At 42.9% G+C, this 15,874-nt stretch overlaps 1 protein-coding gene across 1 annotated transcript in view; it reads right to left on the reverse strand.

Moving 5' to 3' along the window:
• Positions 1–5,054: 5,054 nt before the first annotated feature.
• Positions 5,055–15,874, reverse strand: part of ELOVL4 (ELOVL fatty acid elongase 4) — a 40,737-nt gene continuing 29,917 nt past the window's right edge. Inside the window, exon 6 of the mRNA XM_088471738.1 lies at positions 5,055–13,431. Coding sequence (XP_088327864.1) covers positions 13,120–13,431 — 312 coding nt within the window. The 3' untranslated portion in view covers positions 5,055–13,119. The remainder of the gene's footprint in view (positions 13,432–15,874) is intronic.

Below are 15,874 nucleotides of genomic sequence, written 5' to 3' on the forward strand. Positions count from 1 at the left end.
GTTGGAATAAGAACTGGATATGATCATACTGAATGAATGAGCAGAATCGTATTGGGACCAATGATTGAGAGCTGGATCGGTTTGAGACCGATGTTGATGATTTGAAGAGCTTGAGCAATTTTAATCCGAAGTTGAAGAATTGATTAACTTGATTGGTTTGAGACCGATGTTGAAGAATTGAAGAACTTAATTGATATGAGTTCGATATTAATGAATTGATTAACTTGATTGGTTTGAGACCGATGTTGAAGAATTGAAGAACTTAATTGATATGAGTTCGATATTAATGAATTGATGAACTTGATAGGTTGGGACAGATATTGATGAATTGAAGAACTTTGAGTGTGCAGAATAGGTCCTGCTAACCTGCTCTCAGATTGGCAGTGATTTACAGTCTGCTGCCATTTGTGGGTGTTGAGGGGGCAGCGATGCCCTCAGTTTCCCGAAACGGAGTCGTGTCGTCGCTGTGGTGGGGGAGGGAAGAAGCCAGTATCTCCTTTGGGTGACGGAGATTTCCTGGCCTCTTCCTCTAAACTGTGGCGGCTGGCTGGGGGCCCCATGGGTCACCGCAGCCAGCCAATGTTACGCAGATTATCCAATGCTGCGTTGAACAACACAGCTCAGATAAGTAATGCACAGGAGGCGTGTTGCCTCCTGCTGCATTACCATATCTGCAAGGGTCGCAATTGCAGAGCTGCTTGCATGCAGCTTTGAAATTACAATCCTTGCAGAATCAGGGCCTGATTCAGACCCAGACGCTATATGCGGACGGTCGTTCAAAAAAGGGTCCGGCTATTTAAATTGTGCGCTCGCTCATTGCGGTTTGTTGACGCCTCTATGTCTGAGCGAGCGAGCGAACGAAAAATGCGCTCGCTATTTTGTAAGGACGCTCCTTTGTCGTTCGCATCACACGTCATCTCCGGTATTTATTTGATTAATCAGGTACATCGAAAGGCATCTGAACTGCTCGCAGTGCTTGTGGCAGGTTTTTCCTACCGCAATCACTGCAAGCAGCTCAGGCTAAAAGACAACCAAGTGACGTGGTCGATGACGCTCCTTTACTAATTATGCACTCCCATTAAACGCCCTTTTTACTGTTAGGCACGCCTGCGTTCGGATCTCCACTCCCCCGTTTTCAAGCACCTTCCCGTTACCACCCACAAATGGTACATTCTGTCAATCAAATTAGCAGCCCCTCGCTGTTTTGCGAGCGCTCGATTTCCGACCGCAATGACTGGTTTGCCCATGCGCATTACGACCCATACGCATGCGCAGTTGTGCGAACATCGCTCAGAGCGAACGAGCGGCTCTGAATCAGGCCCTCAGGCCCCTAATTAATGAGAGTCCAATGTTGGATGCATCGGATAAGACTGAAGGTTGGAGGTATCTGTTGGAACCGATGGTGGCTGTAAGAACAAGTCACAGTGGTAAAAACCAGACTGGTATGCAAGATGGAATAGGAGACAGATACAGGAACTGGATATAATGGACTGGGGACCTAATTCATTAAGGTTCGCAACTGCAACAGCGCACGCAGTTGGCAGATTGTTGTGTATTGTGCATACATCGCAGTGCGCGATGGTACCACTGCGATCTGGCAGACCTTGGAGAGCCATTGCAGAGTGATTGACAGGCAGTGAGTTTGGGAGTGGTGACGGCAGGGGAGTGGTCGGCGAAACGCAGGCGTGCCTGTCAGGTTGAATGCTGTTGCATGGGCATGCATAAATTAGCCAGTGCGTTTGCATACGCAGCTTTAGTACTTACTGCGCCAATGAGGTTAGCAATTTTTAAGTATGGTCAGGGCTGCTGTAATTCTGCATGAGGGGCTGATGGTACTCTGTTACCGATGTTTATGGAGGTTTGCAAGGTATTATGGATGTGATATAGCGGTAGTGGGAGGCAGTGAGGTTCTCTATGCTGGCATTGCGATAACATTCATTAGCATCATTTTGCAGACCTGCGTGCAATTACGGAGCTGAATCGCAATAGCGATCCTTAATGAATCAGGCCTGGAACCGTTCAGATACAGAGGGGAGATGTAATATCGTGCTGCTATAACGCTTCTTGCTTCACCTCTTTACCGATGAGATAACTTAACACTCCCCCCCTCCGGCGATCCCTGGCTGAGCACACAGCGCATCAGCCTAGTGCTGATGTGCTGTCTCTCAAATCCGGCAGGATTCACTGGGCATGTGTGGGATCTCACAAGCATCACAAGAGCCAGCAACCACCACAGCAGGGACAGCACTGTCCCTGCTGTGGGGATAGGGTAACGCCAGCTGCAGCTGTTGATATATCGATAGCTGCAGTTGGCGGAACGGCAGGCAGACTGACAGTTCATACATAGCCCAGCCCATCGGCGTTGCTATCTTGTAGATAGCAGCGCCAATATTGACGGGTGCAATTATCGGCCAACCCCCCCCCCCATCAATACATGGGGGAAAAGCAGTATCAGCGCACGTGTGTTGATACTGCTTCGCATTTAGTACATCTTCCCCAGAGTACCTGGGAGCTCAGCACTGAGCTTTAACTTCAGCACGAAGCAACGTTGTACTGGAAATGGAATTTATAGGGGAGGATCTCCAGGGATTGGATGCTGCGATCAACTGGTCTGGGAGCAGCGCTCTCAGTGGAGGAAGAGTGTTACGAGAGCCATCTCCATGCTCAGTAACAGGACACTGAGCAGATGGTGCAGGAGCAGAACAGACAGACATCAGCACCAGCTGGGAGTGATGTGCAGCATGAGTGGACCTCTGTGCTATCCTGGACAGACACGGAAGCAGTGGGTTTAATAATCCGGAGGGTGACAATCAGCAGCTGTCTCCTTCACAGACTTTAGCAAATCATCACTAAAGCTGGATACACACTATGCGATCCATTCCTGACACGGATCAGGACAATATATCATGCATCGCAGAGTGTGTACGCGCCAATGGGTCCTTCATCATGTTCAATGTGATGAACGACATGCTGCTAAATGCAGCATGGAATGATACATTGTGCCGTCCCGACGGCTGGCTACACCATCATGTAGTGTTTACCCATATTAACACAGCTGTACATGTGCAACAATTCAGACCAGACACATAGCAATAAATTTCCATCATTCTAGGGTAAGAGGTGAATGACTGGTTGCTATGGGTTACAGCACATGCACATTTGCACCCATGTTAGCAAACCATCCCTGCTGTCTGCCCTATCGTATACTTCATGTTTCTGTTCTCCCTCCCCTCAATCCATTTACAGCTACGTCAGCAGTGACCATGCTGGGCAGCTGCTTCAGAACAGGTCAGGTGTAGGACTGATGGGAGAGGCAGCAAGCAGAATAAGCAATGGAAGAAAGTAACAAACTAACACATAAATGGCACATTCTAAAATCAATACTTATCACAATAAAACAAAGCCGCTCATTAAATATCTCTAAGACATGCCACTTGGTACAAATTGCACTAGCCACATTTGTACAGTAATACATGAAGAGGGTTACCTATACCAATGACAGATTCATAGTTTTAAAATAAAAATAGTCATACCACCGTCTACACAAAAAAATAACACAGAATAAAGTTTGGGATACTATGAGCTATGCAACATGGACATTTATTTGTCAACTGCTACTGTTGTAATGACACTGGATTGTTTTAAATCCCAGAATTTCAGCATTTATCAGCTTCAAAATAAATTAATTTAGATTTAAATAATGAATCCCTGAATAAGGTACAGTCACTCTTTGTGGGAACAGTATGAAATACCAGCGGTTCGAATCCTGACGCTGGAAGGCCGGCAGTGAAGATCCCGGCAGGTAAGTCTTTTCCTTATTGACATACCTAACCCCCCCCCCCCAACCCTCCCTTAGGAGTGCCTAACCCTAACCTCCCCCCCCCCCCCCGAGTGCCTAACCCCCCCTTCCATGCAGCCTAAACCTAATTTTCCGGGCGTGCCTAACCCTAAGACACCCCGCCCCCAGGAGCCCCTAACCTAACCCAACCCTACCCCCTGCGGCTCTCTGCACCCGGCTTACCTTAGATTGGGATGCCGTACTCCTGGCATAGGTAAAATGACAGGTGCCGGGATTTCACCGAAAGTCATTAGACCCTTGCCGGGATTAGACAGTCGGGATGCAGACGAACAGCATTTAGGCCGTCGGCATCCCGGCTGCATACGCTCTTTGTATATGAAGTTAGGTAGCTCAGCTAGCTAGTATAATGTTTCCTGATCAATGGTATCTTTTCCCTCTAAAATAGGTAAAAAACAAAACAAAAAAAACAACAAAAATGGAGAGGGAGGTGTACATGTAATAGCCTACACGAGTCATCTGCGATTCCAGGAGTTTGGCTGTTGCCATATAAGGACATTGAGCTCTTAAGTCTCCTAAAAATCTACCCTGATGTAACAATTGGCAACAAAGCTTACATTGCTTTTACCAGACACCTCCGGTTTCTTGCTGAACACTTGGTAGATTTAGCATTTTTTGACAGTCGAGTGTCTACGAAAACCAAAGAGAAAATGGTAAAAAATCTGAAACTTTCAAAGCTACCCGTTTTTCCACGACATATCTGCGTCCTCAGATAGATGGATACAAGTCTAGAAAAGTTCAATATAGGGCGACCCCTAAATATTGTTTGGAAACGTTTTGGTGTAATACTCGTTGATGTACTAAGGAATAAAAATAACCTTGTGGAGAAAGAAAATTGGACTGTGTGTATGTGTATAATATATATATATATATATATATATATATATATATATATAAAATCATTTTTCGTGGCGTTCACCAAGTTTTGGTCAATTGGAGTTTAACTTACCTGAAATTCTGTGATTCTTACTACTATCTGCCCAATTACAGCAGCATTGTTGTTGCTTCTCCATAATAAAACTATAGTCTGACACAGGCCTACTAGGAGACAGGAGTGCAGCAGCATTGCTGCACCAAAGGCACAACAGATCCTTGTAGACAAATCCAAACACTAAAATCGAACTTTTGTGTGGAACATATACAGTAAAAACATGAAAACACTGCACAATGTTTATAATGGAAAAAGGAAAACAACAGATATCATGACACATTTTATTGAAACAGCAGCTTGCAGTTTACAGTTTTAACCATCACAGGATTGTATGTCGGGTAAAGTAGAATAAAAATGGACCACTATGGCTCTAACTCTGGTTAGTCTGAGCGTATTTACAATATGCAGTGCAGTTGTATCGGATTTAACCACATGGCATTATCAAGCCTAGATAACTTTTTACACGTGTGCCCTGGGAAGGTTTCTTCACGGATTATCTCCCGGCCAATAAAATGAAATTATTTTTATATGAGCCATGAAGGAACAGCATACTTGCTTACTTTAGAAAAAGCATTTCAGGGAGATTGTTAAAGCAACACCTAGGCATGTGACATTAAAGTGGATGTGTCATGCTCCGTCTGTCTGACTTATGTTGCTCAGTAAGATCTACTTATTGTGTTTTACAAGGCGCCACTAGAAACTGTATTTGAAAATGCATGTAGCCATAGAGATCACTGGATGTCATTCAGACCCGTTCGCTTGGCTGCGTTCATTCTCTGCCATTAGGAACGAAAATATGCAAATGATGCGATCACACACTAAGGTATGAGGACGCCTCCTATGTCTGAACGTGCGATCGCCAGGTGAAGTTAGGCGCCCCCACCAGCCAGGAGTAAAGACGCCCACTTTCAGACGTCATCTCCAAGAGGTGTATGAAAACATTGGTACCATCGGGCGATATCGTACCACCACGCAGTGCTTAAGGTAGACTCTAGGCTACCGCAAGCACTGCGATCACTGCTGCCTTTATTTCTGTTGTATGACGCGTTATGTTGATGCTACGGGTTAATTATTCACACCCTTAAGTTGGTGTAAAAACGCCCAGCCACGCCTGTGCTAGTGCAAGCACACCCAGTGTACACAGATTATTCCCAGTCACCACTCACAGACGGCCCGTTCTGTCACTCAAACTAGCACTCTGGAAATATGCAGAGAGCGATAGTCTCTCGATCACAGTGACTGGTTCTCGCACGCGCACTGTGACTTCTACACATGTGCAGTTTGCTACAATCGTCCATCTCGAGCGATCGCTGTCTAGCTAACGGGTCTGAATCGGGCCCATTGTGCCTTATAAATAATGCAGGGACATGGGATTTATTATGCCATTTGTAAATATATGTCTCCAATTTATTTATTTTTCCAAACATATAACAACTATATAATGGGGGTATGATGCAACCAGAGAGCTTGTAGACTCTTCAGAGAATCAGGGAGGTTGCTACTATTTCAGGGAGTCTCCCTGACATTCTGGAAGAGTTGGGAAGTATGAAAAAAATACATTGGGCCTAATTCAGAAATGTGCGCTAACCCGATGGTTAGATTGTGCCAGTTTGCGCCGGCGCAAGACACGTACTGCGCATGTGCAGTACAGGTTCTGCATGTTCGCACGCAGAGCGGCAGCGGACTGTCAGTAACTGACAGTCTGCTGCCGTTTCTGCGTGGGGAGGGGGCGACGACGGCCTCGGTTTCCCCAAACGGAGGCATGTTACTGTCGTTGGGAGGGAGGGAAGAGGCCAGGATCTCCGTCGACAAAGATTTCCTGGCCTAATTTGAGCAACTGCGTTCGCCGGCTTGAACGATCCCAAGGTCACTCAAGCCGGCAGAGGAACACGCAGATCTAATGGGATATGCATGTATTTTATTTACTATAAAATCACTGGCCCAGCCCCTCTGTATGAATCAACCAATCTACACAGCAAGTGTACAAATGTGCCCACTGCTGCGTTAGAGAAAGTGCTGCACTAATAACCCGGCAATCTGCTGTAGACGAGCGAGAGACCATGATGGAAATATTCAGCTAATTATAAACACTCCAGTGATATAATGTACATTATTCAATTTAATGCTACACAGTATTTGTTATACATTACTGTAAAATAGTGGCACGAGGTTACATCCAACACAGTCGTCTTGCATACTGCACATTTAGAATGAAGTGTCCTCTAAGACAGATATATATGAGATCATGCTTTGTCCTGCACCCCATGCATGCCACATAGGCTGCAATATCATCACCACATTTGGGAATGAAATATGTTAGGACAGTTAACATACACAGTATTAGTAACAGACATTAAAACCCCCATACAGTTTATGAAGAGCACATGAAGAACTAAATATCACATCTAATTTACAGCACATTTCTTTTTGTAGATTAGAATCTCCTTCCCAGACATGAGAACATATCACAATAATGAATCAATTCCGTAAAAATGAACACAAAATAAATCCACAACACACGTAAAACATTTTACCAAATTGCTCATTGATTAGGTTCTGTGCTTATAAGTTATTAAAAGCAAAAATGTCCATACTAGAAAAAAAGTATATTGTCATTTGTATGATATGGCTCAATTCCTTTATTTATTTAATAAAAGAAACTCTTGCCATTCAAATATTCAAGTTTGCATAAATTAATCAGTGAATTGTTAATTATATTTACAGTATGTGTATGCAAGTATCACCCAAATGTGCTACTTCTCAAACACTAGATGTATATATTTTTTAAATAGTACATATAAAAAGTAATGTTACTAAAAGCAGCAAGTAAACATAAATATGGTACTAAGACATAAATAAGAAATAAATAACATTTCTACAAAACTCCAATATTGAAACAGGCAGTGAACGACAGGTACTGATACTGAAAATTAGCACAAGAATTGAAAAACAGTGGGCATGACTTTAGCAACATTTAAGTATGAAAAAAAAATAAGAATAGGCCCCTTAAAATGTGATTTGGGTAAATGACTTCCAGGGGTCTTGCAATAAATTATTGTACTATAAGCTTTGAATCCACTTGTGACCACATCTAATAGATGCAATTTTCATACTGTCAATCAACTGTGCCAGCTAAAGTCCTACAGAACTGTCAAACATTAATGGATATAACCTTTATACATTAATCAGCAGAGTGCTGTTCAAGTAATGGAGGGAGTTACAAATATGTGATAAACATGTGTCTGGAAAAGTATTCAAAGATATTAAAGGTGCGTACACACTAGGTGATCAGGAAAGACAGTACGATTACGACATCGTAATCGTACCGTCGTTCCTGATCCCCTGTAGTGTCTACACTGAACGATCAGTCATTGACGCAGGCACTGTCCATCATTCCTGAACATGCCAATCTGTCATTATCGTCAGGTTGTGCTGCATGTTCAGGCGATGGACAATGTCGGAAACGACCAGCGGGAGAGCGCATCGCTGGTTGCTTCCGACATAAAAGTGCACGATTTGTGCACGATTACGATGTCGTAATCGTGCAGTCGCTCAGTAATATCGTCCAGTGTGTACCCACCATAAGGGGCCAACAAAAGGATCATCAAGTTCCCCGGCAAAGCCATGAATTTGGAAAAGCCTTATGCCAGCATTCAAAGGGAGGCAGGAATTATATGGCATTACTAAAAGCTATTTAGGGGGAGATTCAATTAACTCCGATAAATTATCAGGGGTGAAAAAGGGAGGTTGCCTTGAGCTTTATCAATTAACACCCTTTTTCCTCCTGATTCCTGTGTTAACGCCTGATAAATTAAAACTGGTTAACGGGCTGAATCTGCGAAAAGTTCACGGATTCGTACGTTAACTGGCTGTTATCACCTGATAACAGCACAGTTATGAGGGATTTCTTTTCGGGTGTCATGAGACTCAAAGAAATCCCCTTTATGTGAGACTAACTGAATAGTCCACGGTGAACAATTAGCACGCGGTGAATTAACGCAGCTTATTGAAACTCCCCCTTAATCTTAATAGTGTCAAAATACTGAGTTTAAGGGACAAAACAAAATACTTTTTCCATTAGAATTTGAAAAAAATGGACAATAATTCTGTATTAAACCTTCAACATTAAAACTAGTTTTAAAAAGTGATTCAAACAGTTATTGCTTGTTGCAAACTATTTTCCTACCCGACAAAACAGAGAATGGGCATGCACAAACATCGATGAGGAAGCATTGCAAGGGGAAGTGGATAAATATTTTATATATTACACACTGGGTCTTAAGTCCAGAAATTTGCTATTCAAGTGTACGAACACACCTGAATGAAACACCAGAACTAAACAGAACACTCTGGAGATAGTTTTGCATCGCACTTGTATCACACTAGCATGCAATCTGCAATGGTTACATCTGTCAATTGCCAGTGTATCTAGTGAAGATTTGTGGCAATACGGGGTGACCAGATCCAGAGCATTGTGAATAAAGGTCTATACTGCTGGACAGCACTCCATTCTCACCCAGCTTCTGAATTAGTTTACCCATTTGCTGTTAGGCCTATATCTATGTATTGTATATAACATATTCTTAAAGGTTGCCAGACAAGGTCACCTACACAGCAGAATGTTCTGTAGGAGATGCATTTATTCACATCCCTATGGGAATAGGCATGTTAACAATATTTACAATAGGTGCAGGGTGTGTGGTACACATAGGCCCCTAGGTCCAGGGGGCTCTATACTGTACACTGCACCCAGAGAATACGTACCTTGTGCTGGCAAGTAGGTCCCTACTCCTCTGCCAAGTGACATCTATGAGAAGATGGTGCTGCACAGTGAAAGCAAAGACTGTTCCAGAGCCTTTGCTCTCTTGTGCGGATGTACCATCTTCCCGAAAATCACTGAGAAGATGGCGCTGCGGAGGAGAGACCTTCTTGCTGACACAAGTATATGCAGTGCCGAGGCACTGCTCAGAGGGTCGCATCTGGTCTGGACTGCCATGATAGAGCCAGGTTGCACTTAGTTACCACGATGTAGAAAAGGCTAGGGTAGGTCCCAGATAAAGTAAGTCACTGCAAGACCAGCTTTGGTTTACAAGGCGCAGTCACAGCGCAGGTAGGGGCTCATTGTACCCTGGTCACAGAATCACAGCTGTGGTTTGACTACACCCCGGACGGTGAGGTTAGACTACAAGAAAGTAAAAGAATGCCAAAGATCAGCAGCAAGTGCATGGAGAGACCCCCATGGACTTTGCTTTCTGTATACCCAGCTATAGTTGCAAGGTATTGAGTTAAGTCCCAATTTTCTGGGATTGAAGAACGTAATTCAGCAGCCAGTGACTGGGAAAGTACAATAGTGAGGCATAGGAGTTTTTGCATTTGTAGTGTGGTAAAACACCTGGTATTGTCACACTTATGCTATTATTATGTGTACTGCACTTGTCTTGTATTAAATAAATAGTGGGTGAAAGAAGCATCTTTTTATTAAACAAACATCAGTGTACCGGAAAGGCCAGAGGTGACGTTTAGGGTCTGATTTATGGGTGCATCAGTTGGGTGGCAACCTTAAAAGTGCTAAACACTTTACAACGGTATCCTACACATGGCTTGCTAAACATGGTTATGAATAATAACATTACCGCTGCAGGGCATTAATGAGCCCTGGGTCGGCCCTGTCTCCTGCACCCATGAATATGTGACATCACAAAATGGGCACCAAGACTAGACTAGGAAGCGGAGTACCACCAGACATATCCTAAGGATGCTCCCAGGTGGTCTCCAGACTGGAAACTACAGCTGCCACCTCCTCGGAAAGTAGAGACAATTGAAACTATGTATTCTCGATGGGCCTGATTCAGAAGTTAAAGCTATGCGGATGTTTGCACAGTTGGACGATGTTTTTTGTACTGCGCCTGAGTCGCACAATGTAGTGAGTATTTTGATAAAGGTATTGACAGTCAGTGTGCATTTATAGGAGGTTACGGGGGGTGTCTATTTAATGTAAACGTATTGTGGGTGTGTCACAGCCATCAACTGTGTCATTGTATGGAGTTTCTCTGTCCCCGGCATCTTAATTTTGAGTATCCACTGTGTTGTTCAGAAGTTCGATGGTGTGTCTTTGTACACAAGCGGCGAATTAGAGGGGCAGCTGGTGGGCGTCTCTGTACAAATGACAGCAGCTGCAGCATTAACATGAATTCTCAGTACCCCTGCGTACAAAGTTGCAGTCATGGCGGGATTAGCGTTCACCTCTGAATCAGGCCCTATGTATCTAGTTTTAAAAAGCGAACATAAAAAAAAAATTAAAATCAAGAGACAGCCTGCTGGTTGTTCTAAGGGGCTGCATCTTAGAAAGCTTAATACAGGACAATTGAATCAAAACATTTCATACCATTTAAATAAAGGTAGCTCAGGACGTCAAAACAAACAAACAAACAAAAAAATCACAGGTGCTCAACTATAATGCTTACACAGTCAATAAACAAAAAGTATAAAATGAAACCCAGCATAATACAGATTCAAGAATACAATTCTGAAAATCATATAATTTACACACATACATATTTGTGACACACACTGTACTTTCCTATTTGTGTGATGTTTATATACTGTATGTATAAACACTTTTACATAATGGGAAGCAAATAAAAAAAAATTAAGTAACTTTGCACCCAGAACAAACCATGTTGCAATGCAGGGGGTGCAAATACATTTATTGTTTTGGCATGCAGGGTAAATACTGGCTGCATTTGCATGTAGTCTACAGATGCCATTTACTGCAATTTAGCTGTGAGTTTGGACCCACCCCTCTTACATCTAACTCTCTCTGCACAGTTCAAATGTGCCCCACCTGCAGTAGAAACATGGGGCCCGATTCATCACGGACCGCTATTGCGATATCGCACGCAGTTGTGCTGCAAAAATATGCGAAAATATGCTAATGTTTGCAACCGCATAACCAGCATAGAGACGCCCACTACCGCTTTCTCACATCCGTAAGATCCTGTGTATACATCGGCCCCACACGCACAATTACAGCAGCTCTGACCTGTCTCAGAAATTACAAGTCTCGTCACACGCAGTGAGTACACAAGCTGCTTATGCGGTCGCAGTAGCAAATTTATGCACGTCAATGCAACGTCATTCAAACGGACAGACACACCTGTGTTTCTATGACCAATCCCCCGTCACCATCCCCAAACGCTGACGTCCCATCACTCACTCTGCGATGGCTATCTACGTGCGTGATCGCAGTGCAATTGGTATACTAACCTGCGCACTGCGGTGCATATGCAGTACGCACCATCGGCCAATCTGCGGTTTCAATTTCGATCCGTGATGAATCAGGCTTTACTAAGGTGCAGAATCAGCCCCAATATCTATTGATACAGTGAGTACAATTATTACCACTTCAGTGTTTACTAGTAAATCTTGCACGCTGTAAATGTTTAACAATATCTGAGCTCACCTTGTATTTTTGGGACCTGTACAAAAATGAACCTGCTACCGCTTGCTTTTACATGGTCACAAACATTCACAGTAACTTGTAATATCCATATAATATACAGCAGGGAGTGCAATATTCTGTATATACTTTTCAGTAATGTGAATGTAATTAAGAAATCAATTGCCCTTTCTCTTAATACTTTTTATATATAAATGAATACATTACTTCCTCGTTGCACCGGCTTACTAGTATAACCATTAGAGGTTAGTGCTGCAAATTTGTAAGTTATTATGTTTTCTTACAAATTTGAGTGTCCAAGTGGTACAAACAAGACAGTATATGGCTCTTTCGCACACTGCTAGCTGCTCCAGACAGACTCCATCTTGTTCCTTATTCTAGGAGCAATTACACATAATTGCACCATTCTCACAGCTAAGCAGGGAGAATGTACCATAATATTTTGACATGCTTTTCTAGAAGATAATAGAATGATCCCTTGGTTTATTTTTCTTGCAGCGATTTCTGCCGCCCCCTTAATCATATGAATTACTGGTTATAGAATCCGCTTTGCTGCTACAACATATTATTCACTAGGAACTCCCTCACAGTGCACAATCCAACAGAGACTGCCATTCTCCCTCCAGAGAAACAGAGAAACAGATTAAAAATAGAATGTTACTAGATTGTGCACCAGAGACTGGAAGGAATAAATAAAGAACAGTTCAAGCTCCATAATATAGAAGGAAAAACTGCCAACAGTCAAGATTTCTACCTAAAAAGCTTTTATGCTGCTTGATCAAACAAGATATACCTAATCAAAATTGCTCTCTCTGGGGGGGGAGGGGGCGGGGGTGATGTCAAACCAGCCGACAGAATAGGGCCTAGAGTCCGTTACTCCCTCTTTGCTTTCCCTTTCCTCTTTTTCCGTCCATTTCCATTTTCTACGTACGCTTTGTTGTGGTCTGGCTTGTTCACTGTGCCATTAGTAACTGCTGCTCCATTTATAACAGCTTTCCCGTTTTGTACAGTTTTTCCACTGCGTGATGATCCCTTGGGCTCTTTGTATGTCTGATAGTAGAAGTTAGCAAAGAGAACTATGAAGGTGATGGCATAAACAATCAGAGCCCAGTGCATCCATTTTGGAAAGGGGCAATCAATGTAAAGAGATAGGGCAGTGTGGCCAATAGTGACATGGAACTGGATCTGAAATTCAACAAACACAATTAGAATAAAACATCCTTCGACAATATTAAACATTCTATTCACTTACAGTAACGGTCTATAAAGACGTTTTAATGAAACTAATGTATATGTGCCTACTTTTTAAATGTCCCATCTTGGATTCGTGCCATTGTCCAGTGGGTGACAGGGGCACTGATGGCACGATTTACTGTGAGTCTTGCAATTCACTTCACTGAGGAAGTATGGTGGGTTCCGGGAGGTACAGGTTGAGTCTCCCATATCCAAAATGCTTGGGACCAGGGGTATTTTGGATAACAGAGTATTCCGTATTTTGGAATATTCGCATATCATAATGAAATACCTTGGGAATAGGACCCAAATATACACACAGAATGCATTTATGTGTTATATACACCTTATACACACAACCTGCAGGTCATTTTATACAATATATTCAATAATTTTGTGGCTCAAGCAAAGTTTGTGTACAGAAATGAAATTCATTTATGTTTCATATACACCTTATACACACAGCCTGAAGGTAATTTTATACAATACTTTTAATAATTTGTGCCTTAGACAAAGTTTGTGTACATTGAACCATCAAAAAGGTTTCATTATCACAGTCATGCCAAAATTATTCCGTATTTCGGAATATTTGGATATGGGAGACTCAACCTGTAGTCTATTCTCACAGGATTCTGGGCAAAAGCCTCCAAATTCGTGAGTTTCTTGAAGGCTGATTGGTCTCAAAATCATTTAAGTACAAACAGCCCTTGTGATTAATCTACAGATACAAAACCTAATAACTGCTACGGACATGTAGATTGTTAGCAGGAAATTACCTCAGGAATAATTTTTGCTTTAGTGACATGAAAAGGTTTTTGCCCCTTTCCTGATTTCTTCTATATTTGCATATCTGTTCAATTTTGTTTGAAGATTTGATACAGTAAAGTGTATTTACGACAAATGATTATTTAATTTATTAAAGGAAAAAGTTATCCAACATCAACTCCATTTCCTCCAAATGGAGGAAACATGGATCAGTGGTGAATCTTCCCAGGAGTTGCCAGCCTACCAAAATTCCTCCAAACTTATCCTGGAAGTCACAAAAGAATCCAAACAAACATCTGTGGAACTGCAGGTGTCAGTTAGTTTCAGTATTCATGAGTCCACCATAAGAAAAAGAGTTGGCAAAAACAGTATCCATGGGAGAGATGTAAGGCAAAGACCATTGCTAACCATGAGGAACATAAAGGCTTGTCTCACATTTACCAAATGAAATACATTAATAACCCGCAAGACTTTTGGACTAATGTTCTATGGACTGATGAGTCAAAAATTTAATATTTTGGAAGACATGGGTCCCGTTACATCTAGCGTAAAGCTCACACAGCATTCCACAATGAAAACATCATACCAACAGTCAAATGTGGTGGTGGCAGTGTGATGGTGAGGAGATGCTCTGTTGCTCCAGGAACTGGGAGACTTGCAATAATTTATGGAGTCAAAAATTCTGCTCTCTTACAGAAAACTCTTAGGGAGAATGCCTAGTCATCAGTGTATGATCTGAAGTTCAAGTGTAATTGTAGTTCTGCAGCAAGACAATGATCCAAAACACAAATCCACCTCTGAATGGCTAATAAAAAAAAACACAATTAAGGTTTTGGAGTGGCCTAGTTAAAGTCCTGAGTTGAAACTTGAATCCAATTGAGATGTACTAGCAGGACCTTAAACAGGCAGTTCATGCTCGAAAACCCTCTAATGTGGCTGAAATCAGTCATATCTGCAAAGAAGAGTGGTCCAAAAGGTCCTCCACAGCAATGTGAAAGACATCTCTCTTGTTATCGGAAGTCAGTGTCCAGAATTTCCACAAAGCCAGGCGGCACGATGAGAGACAGTCGGGGAAAGTGGGGGAGGCACCGCACACCCTCATCCCCCCCACGGCATCCCACCAACTGGCTCTGGGCAGGAGAGGGGGCGGCTGCAAGTCTGCACAGGCAGCACCATGAGGCAGCTGGGGAAAGGACAGGGAGCACCACGCACCGTTGTAGCATCCCACCTGTCATTCCACCCACGGTCAGGCGGCCTAGGGGCAGAAGAGGGTGTGGCTGAGAGTGCCTAATGCCTGCAGCGTCCCTTCTGAGCAGGGTGGGGCCAACTCATTGAGCAGCTCCACTGCCCGCGATGCCCTCTGCTGGCCGTGAGGAGCACCCATCAAAAAGGTCCTGGGGAAAACACTGGAAGTGTTTGGTTGCAGTTGTTCCTGCTAAAAGATGGCACAATCAGTTATTAAGTTTTGGGGGGCAATTAATTTTTCACATGGGTGATATAGGTGATATTGGATAACTTGTTTCCTTCAATAAATGAAATGATCATTTAAAAAACAGATTTTGTGTTTACTAGGGTTGTCTTTATTTCAGATCTCCAAACAAAATTGAATATAAGACAATAAAGTATGACA

The sequence above is a fragment of the Taudactylus pleione genome, unplaced genomic scaffold (genome assembly GCF_031769625.1).
Source record: "Taudactylus pleione unplaced genomic scaffold, aTauple2 ptg000015l, whole genome shotgun sequence".
Classification (NCBI taxonomy): domain Eukaryota; kingdom Metazoa; phylum Chordata; class Amphibia; order Anura; family Myobatrachidae; genus Taudactylus; species Taudactylus pleione.